Source organism: Fusarium verticillioides, chromosome 11 (assembly GCF_000149555.1).
Source record: "Fusarium verticillioides 7600 chromosome 11, whole genome shotgun sequence".
NCBI classification, from domain to species: domain Eukaryota; kingdom Fungi; phylum Ascomycota; class Sordariomycetes; order Hypocreales; family Nectriaceae; genus Fusarium; species Fusarium verticillioides.
In genome coordinates this window covers 2,030,264-2,040,317 of record NC_031685.1, presented here as the reverse complement: position 1 = coordinate 2,040,317, position 10,054 = coordinate 2,030,264, and the positions used below count along the sequence as shown (strand labels likewise).

The following is a 10,054-nucleotide window of genomic DNA, read 5'->3' as shown; positions in this document are numbered from 1 at the left end:
TTTTATAAAGCAAGGTTCCTATATAATATAACTACTAGGGTTATAATATATATATATAATTAAAAAAGCAATATAATAATATTAAATAAAATAAACTCCTTAATATAATAAATATTATTTTATATTAATAACTTTAGTTTTAGCTAAATACTATTTAAGTAAAATTAGGCTTTTTATATAAGAAAGCTTTTTTTTTACTTACTAATAGGTAGGTACTGTATAGTACTGTATAGGCAGGCCTATACTTAGATTTTAGCTACTGCTATATATTAAGAGGTGTAACTAGAAGTTTAATACTAATATATTATATATATCTATATGCCTCTCTACTATTAGAAAGTGAAGCGAAGATTTAAAAGAAATGGCCATTATAACGGCTATACAGAATGGAAAATAAGGTTCCTAAAAAGGCTTTGGAAGCCGCCGGATGGTTAAAGATTTACCACGGGGCGAATGCTCGGCAAAGCTTACCATCGTGTCGCTGCACCCAATCCTCACTTCCAACACACCGAGGGCACCACAAAAGCCCATCAGGATCATATTTTTCCTTGATTTCGCGAAGACGGGCGTAGTTTGGTCCCCAAAATGACGATTGCCAGTCCGGTTCGATCGAGCTTGCCTTGATTTCATGCGTTAGTAGAGTCCCTATGCTTCAATAAAGGATCGATGTCTTGCCTCGTTGAGATAGGCACCTTGAACAGGGTCGAGGTCTCTCAGCAATCCAAGCTTGCGGTATGTCATGTCGTGAATCATGCTTCGGATCTCGGTTTCGTTCGTTGAGTCCGTCCAAGCTTGAACGGTGATGAGATGGACAGTTGCGTCGCGCCAGGAAGGATGAAGAGAGTTGTTGACAGATTTGGGGCTGATTGTGAGAGTACCGGACATTGAGAGATTTGGCAGGCCGATCTGAACACTATTAGTGAGAGAGCTTAGAGAATGTAGTTTAACCTCCATCCATACCGATGGTGCTTTCTTGGTAGGGCCAATCTTCTTGTACACGGTGGCGAACTTGGCAGTTTTTTCTATGACGGTACGTCGTGAGATTAGGCGGGATGTTCTAATACTATGGCCTGCGCTGACAGATCCAATATCAGGCAAAATCTTGAGCAAACCCTGCCAGTTGTTCACAGGAAGCCTGTTCAAGGACCAGGCGACTGTTGCGTTGGAAGATCTTAACAGCTTCGCAAATGGTCGGATGGCATCTTCGTAGGTTTTGTTGGACGCTTCAAACATCATCAATGAGCCGCTGAAGGTAAGAGCTTCGGCCGAAGGAGGTCCTTCAACCGTGTAGTAGCCGTGGATACCTGCATCCTGCATGGCGGGGAACAGAGCATGGGCATCTGCGATGAACTGGTACCACTCGTCTTCCGAGGTGTGATTCTTGATACTGGTATCGAATGCTACCATGACCATTTGAGGTGCAGGATAAGCTTTGACGGTGAGACTTATGATGACACCAAAGGTGCCACCACCACCACCGCGGATGGCCCAGTAGAGGTCCTCATTTTGACATTCATTGGCAATCACGACTTTTCCAGATGGAGTCACAATCTCTGCCTCTAGGATGTTGTCTGCACCCTGTCCGTAGTGGCCCGTAGCGAATCCGTGACCACCTCCAGTAGACCAACCGGCGACTCCAACGTCCTATAACGAGTCAGTCACCATGAAAACTTCACTATGAATGAGAAAACTTACATTACTGGTACCGCTAACAGCCAGAGCATTCCTGGCAACCAATGTTTCGACCATTTCCCCATCCTGAACGCCAGCGCCAACAGTGGCAGCCATGCGTGGGCTTGGGGTGTCCTTCGAATTGGGACAGGTAGAGTTGAAGTTATCAATCAGTTCAATGCCCTTCAAGTTGTGAGTCCAAATCCTGGCCAAAAAGTCGGCATCAGCTTGGCATATTTAGCTCTGGCTACACGTACGACAGACTGCTTGACCCTAAGTTCCTGTGCGTTGTTAGCAAGTATTCCTCTACAACAAAGTGTCAACTCAAATTCTTTACCTTCCATCGCCAGCATGTCCCGTGTTCTTGATGACCAATCTGATGTTCTTCACCGCGGCGAACCTCAGCGCTTCTACAACATGATCCGTGGTAGTAGCGTTCACGACATAAGCAGGAAGCACGTCGTTTGAACATCCTCGCTCGCCCGCCTCGGGGTCGCCGTAGATACTAGTTCCGTTCTTGTAGACCGGAATACAACCAGCATTAGACCACTCGCTGTGAAGGCTCGCCGGATCGCTAGAGTGAAACTTTGACTCTGGCCACTGCTTGATGACGGAATCGCAAGCCTCGGCGTCGTAGTTGGGATGAGATTTATAGCAAACAGCGCCTGGAGGTATATAGCGAATCAGGTGGCCGTCAATGGTGGAGTTCAGAGCGGTCCAGGTTTTAATCGATGGCCAACAGGAATCGTCAGTAGTCTGAAGATGTCGTTAGCAACCTAATTAGGACGGTCATAGTAGACTTACGCATCGACATTGGTCTTTGGCAAGTGCACTTGAAAGGAAGAAGCCTGCAATAGCAAGCGAATATGATGGATGCATGGTATTCGAGTCTTCTCAGAATGTCACCTGTAGGGTAGTAGGATGAAGACTACAAGATCAATTCTCGATTGTAAGTTCTCTGTTTTATTTACAAGAGACTGAACTTATACAAAAGGTGGGCACTGACGTAATGACACCAATTACGCGGAAATACAATAGCGAAAAATCAGGTCAAATACGGAAATATCCACGAAGAATAAGTTGAGCACTCACTTGGGTGGAGCATTCACTCATGATACACAATAAATAAGGCAAGGATAATCAACACAGCCCGTCGGTAGCGACAAATATAAGCTGCAAGTCCCGTAGGCCCCGGAATTTAGTGGACTCCGGGACTTCCGGAAACCTGTTTTTCGTTTGCTACAGGGCAAAACTGCGCTAACACGTTACTTGTTCACTCAATATTACTAATACGCGTATAGGCGGCCGCACGTAACGATAGTAACTTGTACGTGCATAAAGCGTTTTCACGAAAAGTTTTCAGTTTCGAAACAGTATGTTCTAACACGGGATATAGCATTGTTTTCGTGAAACTACAACCTTTTCATCCGTGCAATCTGGTAGGCTCCCAAATGCCACACGGCTGCTGCCCTTACCAGAGGTCTAATATTGTGGTATCAGATAATCAGAGTAAGGACCTTCAGTCCCTTCGATGCATTGGTCCTGGAATAATGATTGAAGCAGTAAAGGCGTGGGTTTGTAGTATGATGATTATATTAAAGCGGTAAGCAAGCAGGCTTGTATAGGCAATCTTCATATGATTTCGGTATAAGATGGCCAGAAAGGACAAGTCCAACTTTCGTGAACCGAGAGGGCTAGCTGACAAGAGCTCGGCCCAACAAAGAGGATGCTTGCAGATCCCAATCAAAAAATCTGTAATTTTCTTGGTAAAAATGGGCAGACTTAAATTGTTTTTTAAAAACTGCTGTATATGCCTCAGACGTCGGGGCCGGAAGTAAAATAAATAATCTACTTGGTACTCTGTATTTATCTTCTCCTATCGAGTAAACTCTGAACCCAAGACCTTGTTTCCAAGCTGGGAAGACGGGATTGGAGAACGGCAAGCATGGGCCATGACATAAGCAATAATCTAGCAGCCATACCAGGTCCCCCTTGCGCACACTCCAAGTTGCCATCAATAACCTTGCGTATAATCTCGCAAAGCTCGTCCACTATGTCGCTTTCAACACATTTTCCACTGGGGCCCCGACATCTTCTAGCAGAGATAAAAGCATTTCGGTCATGTGCAAGCGCATCGTCAGGTACAGACTCTTAGCTATTGCAACGCTCGTCTCATTATCTGGACTTAGTAATCCATTGAAGTACCAGGGGTGGGTAGCAGAACGCGGACATTGGGCGACAAGGGATGCGGCATGCCCAAGGTTTGCAATTGTCTGAATGATTTCGTCGATAAGTGTAGCCATATTTGCTGAAGAGAGGTTTGAGCAAAGTGTAGATGTCAAAATGCGAACTTTCTCGGTCAGCTCGACACAATCTTGTATAAGCGGCTCGATTGTACGAAATTGGGCCCAATTGGTCCAAGGGCTTACAAAGTCGGTCTTCAGTGAGCTCGGGTCGGTACCTAGGAGGAAAATATCGAGTAGCTGCACCAGGCAAAAGACGAAAGATATCAACGTCGGCTAGAGTTGGAGACTTCGCAATATCATGGAAAGATTGACTTACACGAACATGCCTATAGAATTGGAAGACACTTATGTCTATAGAGCTGTCTAGTTTTTGCCGAGTTCGGTATCGAATAAGCGCGAGTGCACCTGTAGCGTGTGGGTGGCATTTTAACCCATCTGTCTCTACCTTTCTTTCCGACCGTTGTTGAACGATGACCTTCGTTAGTTAGCATATAAATGAACATTGAGAACGATGAGGGTCAGAGAACTGACTTCGAAGAGGCCTAGGAGGAAAATGGACATCAAGATGGCGTCATTCTGTAATCGAGCCGGCTCGGCGATATCTCTCTTCAATGCAGAAACTGCGGCGCAATATTCCAATTTGGGTAGAAGTCCATATTGGTTAAGATTTGCAGACGAGTGGGCTAGAGCTGCGGCTTGGAGAACATGCATGAAAGGCGACAAAGAAGTATTGACAGCTATGAAGGGAAGGGCTACGAACACGCCCACGCTGGCGTCGAAGCACAAATCATAGTACATCCGATGAACGGCGTAAATTTGGACGTTCTGGTCAATATCCCTGGAAACTGAGACGGGCGAGGCGGGAATGGCCGATGCCGTCAAGGGCGGTGTATCTGTGTTGTTTTGTCTCAGGCGTTGCTGACGATTCACTCTCAATTGTACCTTGCGAGAAACCTGCTCGTTTTGTTGTCTGTGTATCAAGCTCCAGGTATCCGGATAACCAGGGCATACATGAGTGAGACGCTTACATCGCCCACATGATGGCTTTTCGAGATCGCACTGCATACGTGGTGTTAGAGATTATGTGTCGCTATCGCATGAAGCGCCGCCTCACCTTGACACGGCTGTCTTTGCAGCTGAAACAGCCCATTGCTGGTCGTCCGAGATTAACCATGCTCAAGGCTTGAATACATGAATTACCATAACCTGAGAGGCGGTGGTCGAACGGGGAGGGGCTTTATACGAACGAAATGTTGGTAAACTCAATTTGTGAAACGGACATTAGGATACCGATCGGGATTAGTTATGCCTCATAGTGAAACGCCACCGTACTCATCATCCCGTGCCAATCTCCACATTTTGGTAATAGCCCGTGCCATAATTGCCACGCTAAGCCGTGATTGTCCAACACCGTTGACTACAATATACACAACTGCACAAACCCGGCGCGCCTCCCGGTATCCCAGTATCTCAACTTATATCCTGCATTTCAAAGCAAAATGTATGGGCGGGGCGAAGACAGAAGGGGTGAGTGCATTCCACCTTGAATTTCACTCCATCATTTCCTTCTTCTGAGAAGCACCTTCAATGGGGGACATCCAGACCGGGCGTCGAGACACGAAGATCTCTCCTTGAGGCTTGATGGTAGCCAAGAGCTCGGGACCATCAAAGATGCCCGCCTTGACAAATTTGATACCAGGAGCAGCAGGGCCATCACGAAACACTGTAGTACCGCAGGTAGGGCAGAATGTATTCGTAACAGGGTTGCCAGCCTTGCTCAGCTTTGTGAACGTCTTCGACGGTCCCTCAAGTTGAACCAGATCACCAGGGACAACCCAATTGAGGCCATGAGTGCTACCAGATGTTTTACGGCAATCCAAACAATAGCGTAAGACCTTGCTTATACATTAGTAACGGCAAAAGGAAAGTGAGGGTTAGGAAAGTTCATACAACGGCGACAGGGTCACCCGAGACCTCGACTTTGACTCCACCACAAAGACAATGACCAGAAGACATGTTAATAAGCACAAGAAAGGGTAATTCTGCAGATGAGCCTATGCTTAAGAATGGGAGAGGTCTGATATGATTTCTCGGTTAGACATTGATCAATTGGAATGGGCTGGATAACGCGATGCCTTTATAATGAATGCCTCGTAGACATCGGGAGTAGCATGTATACCAGCCTCCTAATACCGATAAGGGTTAGGTACTGTCTGATCGCGACTAAGTGGGATAATGCACTAAACTTAATCAGTCACCTATAGCGAGGGCAGCCTCCCATTGGATGATGTAACGATGGCTTGTGTATTTCCGCCCTCGAGTTTGTCAAGTATTGGTAATGAATTGGTCGATCCCGACATATATACCCTTACTAATAAAACCTATAGCACGAACTCTATATTCAGATCGTTTTTATGCCGTATTGGACTTCTTCTCAAGCAGTTGTGCTTTTCCAAATCAAGTCAGGACTTGAACACTACGCGTTCAACAGAGTTTAAAGGCAGGCGTACTTCGCTAAACTAGCTTGATTCTGTATCCGGTACCTGCAAGCAATATTAATCAGTATGTGTCCACCCCATTCTCTTTTGTTTTTAAACTGTCACACCGAGACGACATAAATAGTTGTGCAAGGGCCCGCGTCTTGACGATAGGTATAAGGCTGAGGGATTCCCCTCTTGATAACAATTCTAAGCCATTGCAGGCTTTCCAGGCAATGGATATAGCAATTAGATAGCATCTAGCTCTACTACAATACAATAAAAGCTTTGTATACTTACATTAGCTAGGCTACGGCAAACAGTATCAAGACATTCATTTACTATTAGAATGTGATAATATGTTGATTTCCCTTTATACATCTTGTAAGAGAGGTTCTAGGAGTAATACAAAGAGCCACAAGACACACTGGCTATGAAAATTGAAAGGGAGAGCCCGATTCCTTAGACCAATGGAGCACTTCTCCCAATTTGCCTCGCAGGTCGGCATCACATTTGTACCGAATGTCTACCCTCTTAATAATAGGCCCCATATATGCTGATTTTGTTGACATCTCGGTATTCGTAAACCTCATTAACCGCCGGAGACACCGGGCTATATCAAGGATTGTTTTTCTCCACTCCACTAGCAAACTGTACACATTGCCTGTTGTTTAGGCAGCTATACGATGGGGTGAGTGTATTAAGATGTGGAGCAGAATGTTGTAATGTTATTAATTGTTGACTTAATTCTTTGATCAGTCCTAGCATGCATAATGTAGGCACATTCGATAAAGCTAATAGGGATCAATCCGATGTGGAGAACAAAGATAATGATTGTATTAATGAAGCATGCCTCCCGCCTCCTTTTCTCTCGCGAGGGGTTTTATGTCGTCTCACGCCCCTCCTGACTAAGGTTAGGATATCGATCTATCAGAGGTTTCGTAATGGCAGAGCCAATACCATACTTTGCAATTATATTCTCTATAAGTAAGAACTAATTGCAGATAATGGTCAGACCTTTACGTTTAGCTCTCCGATGGTCGTATTTACAATTAAAGTGCGTTCTAAGTTCTGAGTGGTAATTAATGAATCCACGTGTCTAGCACTTGCCAACAGTTGACGCATCGCGACCGGCCAGCACTCAGTAAGCTATTTCTTCTATATCACGCAGTCTCAGGGGGGAAACCTCACGAGCCAAGGTCTAGATTGAATTGAACAATACTCTGTTCTTCTAGATCGGATAATCTACGTAATTCCGGAGTGGCATCGCACCGAGCAGGGATGCCGCGGTATCGGCGCCAGAGCGAACTGTACGGCGTCCTGTAGGTCCTTGCGGCACAACGAAGACCTAAAACTGGGTCATTTCAAAGGACTTGAAGAACAAGAATGATATTTGCCTCTTGATTTATCTGCGACATGCTTGGTGGTTGCGACATGTGTGGTGAAAGAGAGGGGAGAGAGTGAGAGATTTTTGATCAACCTGCTGATAGTGTACTTTATTAGATATTAATTGAGTAAGATGACACATAAAGGGTAAGTTCTTAGTCTACTTTAGATTTCTATTTTAATATGTAGTTAACGCAATAACAGCCCTAACAATTGTTATTACCTCTCGCTGGATGAGTACCCGGCACAAGAGACATCATGCTAATTGCTTCGGCTCGCCAGTTATCAGCATGTAAATGGCTTTGAGTAGTCTCAAATACCATATTAACGGGGCGTTTATTAGTATATATTGGCCAAGTCGTATGAAAATCGGATACTAAAAACACATTATAAGTTAGTTTCAAGGAAAGGAGGTGTCTAAAGGTAGTCTATAAGGTAACACGTAACTGACCATTGTGGAAGTTCGGGTTCCGCTTGGTTGCAAAGCTGATCCACATTCGGCTCATGAGTTCGGCGAGTTTGACATGTTTCTCCTTCAGGGTAGGTTGGGCTGGGAAAGGGTTTATCTCCCAGCCAAAGCCTTCCGTGTCCCTAAACGTATATGCCACATCTGAAAAGTGGGCAGCTCCAAGCGTATCTGGATCCATGTTTGCTGGTACACTGTCGAATAAGAAACTATAGCTCGGCACGTTTTCTCTAGCCCATGCTTGGGTTGCAAAACGCCTCCCAGCAGTGAATGTCATGTCACCCAGCCACAACGTTGCCTGGCCATAATAGTTGCCGTACTCTGGACCGGGGTTCGGCTTCACAGTACCTAGACCAGCTGTCGAAGGAGTATTGATTTCCTGAGCGTACAGTTGCGCCCAATGTTGGGCGACTGTATCATTAATTGGGCCTCTTATCCAAGAAGTCTTGATGAACGATTTGAAGTGCTCCTCAGTCTCAAATGAGCCCGCCGTACCCAATATTTGCTGCAGGAGAGATGTTCCCTCATTCCTCGTCGAACCAATGAGTAAAGGTACTTTAGCAAAGCGGCCCGAGTGTAAGAGCTCTTCGCTAGGTGCTGTAATTATTCCGCCATCGACAACAAATGAAGGCGTCAAGAGAGAACCAGCTTGTTGCAATAACTCAGCGGGAGCTACGCGTAGACAATTCAGTGGGTCTTTAGAGCCTGAACAACCAGTTTTGTTCAGTACCATATTGAAATCGGCTTCTCGATTCGATATCTCACGGCTGAGAACCGGTACCGTATAGGGACCTCCACTTTGTGCGATTGCGGCATTGAAGAGACCATCGTTTCGGCCTCCGAAGGCGAGGAGATGAAATCCGACTGACATAGCACCAGCTGACTGGCCCATTATCGTAACCTGTGATGCATCTCCGCCAAAATATCCGATGTTTTCTTGAATCCAATGGAGAGCCTGCCGTTGGTCGTAAAGGGCAATATTAGATACGCCAGCCGCCTCTATTTCCAGGCCACCCAGAAAGCCAAAAGCACCGAGACGATAATTGAAGCTGACGAAAATGATTGGTGTTCCCATCTCCACGGATGTCTGCACGAGAAAGGTTCCATTGGTCCTGCCGTCGCTGGCGCTGCCCTCCTGGAATGCCCCCCCATGTATCCATACGAGCACGGGAAGTGGTGAACGCTGGGTTGCTGGCCGTATAATGTTGATGTGCAGACAATCTTCGCTGACCGGATCTGTGACGTTTTGACTAAATACAGCCAGTCGAATATCGTTTCTAAGGCAGCGCGCTCCATATGACTCTGACTTCCGAATGCCGGTCCAAGGTTGTGCAGGCTGGGGTTTGCGCAGACGGAGGTCATTAACAGGCGGCGCCGCATAGGGTATACCGAGAAAAAACTCCTGGTCGTAGTGGCTATTAAAAATGCCACTCAAGGTGCCATTCTTGATGGTCACAGTTGGAGGGCCTCGGGGTCCTAACGAGGAATTTGACGGCGACTTGGCGTCAACTGCAAAGACCAGGAGCAGCCATGCTATAAAACAGGCAAAATTAAACATAATTCAGAGAGATAGAGAGAACACGCCAAATGTAAGGAAAGTGTCGTACTAGCGATATGTTGACAGGAATTTCTATCTGGCGGTTCACCAATTGATCGTGGTTAAATACTTGGCAGATTTGGCAGCGGGACGGTCTTCCAGACATCGGCTTATACGGGGTTAATTATGCCGCAGCTAATGCCGCATTCGCCGGCGTTATTAGCTTTACATACTTCTTTGTTAGCGCTAGTTTAAGTTCCGGTTTTCGGAA

The 10,054-nt window shown here is 45.9% G+C and overlaps 4 protein-coding genes across 5 annotated transcripts; all 4 read right to left on the bottom strand.

Moving 5' to 3' along the window:
• Positions 1-319: 319 nt before the first annotated feature.
• FVEG_10478 (hypothetical protein) lies at positions 320-2,792 on the bottom strand. 2 transcript variants are annotated; one of them, XM_018899638.1, is made up of 8 exons: positions 2,476-2,791; positions 2,009-2,427; positions 1,929-1,952; positions 1,696-1,876; positions 961-1,644; positions 676-906; positions 472-619; positions 322-411 (listed from the first exon to the last, which is right to left on the bottom strand). In XM_018899638.1, the coding sequence occupies exons 1-8, from the start codon at positions 2,548-2,550 to the stop codon at positions 353-355; spliced, it is 1,821 nt and encodes a 606-aa protein (XP_018757738.1). In that variant the 5' UTR covers positions 2,551-2,791; the 3' UTR covers positions 322-352. The 2 variants fall into 2 exon arrangements, with proteins under 2 accessions (XP_018757739.1, XP_018757738.1); XM_018899639.1 differs by having other exon boundaries at positions 320-619; positions 2,476-2,792.
• Positions 2,793-4,397: 1,605 nt separating this feature from the next.
• On the bottom strand, positions 4,398-5,067 carry FVEG_10479 (hypothetical protein; the record flags this gene model as incomplete). Its single annotated transcript, XM_018899640.1, has 2 exons — positions 4,398-4,976; positions 5,032-5,067. 2 exons carry the CDS (start codon positions 5,065-5,067, stop codon positions 4,398-4,400), a joined length of 615 nt encoding a protein of 204 aa, XP_018757740.1.
• A 125-nt stretch (positions 5,068-5,192) lies between these two features.
• Positions 5,193-5,933, bottom strand: FVEG_10480 (hypothetical protein; the record flags this gene model as incomplete). Its single annotated transcript, XM_018899641.1, has 2 exons — positions 5,193-5,812; positions 5,868-5,933. 2 exons carry the CDS (start codon positions 5,931-5,933, stop codon positions 5,468-5,470), a joined length of 411 nt encoding a protein of 136 aa, XP_018757741.1. The 3' UTR covers positions 5,193-5,467.
• A 1,943-nt stretch (positions 5,934-7,876) lies between these two features.
• On the bottom strand, positions 7,877-9,898 carry FVEG_16810 (hypothetical protein). The gene is made up of 2 exons (XM_018906049.1): positions 8,232-9,898; positions 7,877-8,156 (listed from the first exon to the last, which is right to left on the bottom strand). The coding sequence occupies exons 1-2, from the start codon at positions 9,802-9,804 to the stop codon at positions 7,987-7,989; spliced, it is 1,743 nt and encodes a 580-aa protein (XP_018757742.1). The 5' UTR covers positions 9,805-9,898; the 3' UTR covers positions 7,877-7,986.
• Between the last annotated feature and the right edge of the window lie 156 nt (positions 9,899-10,054).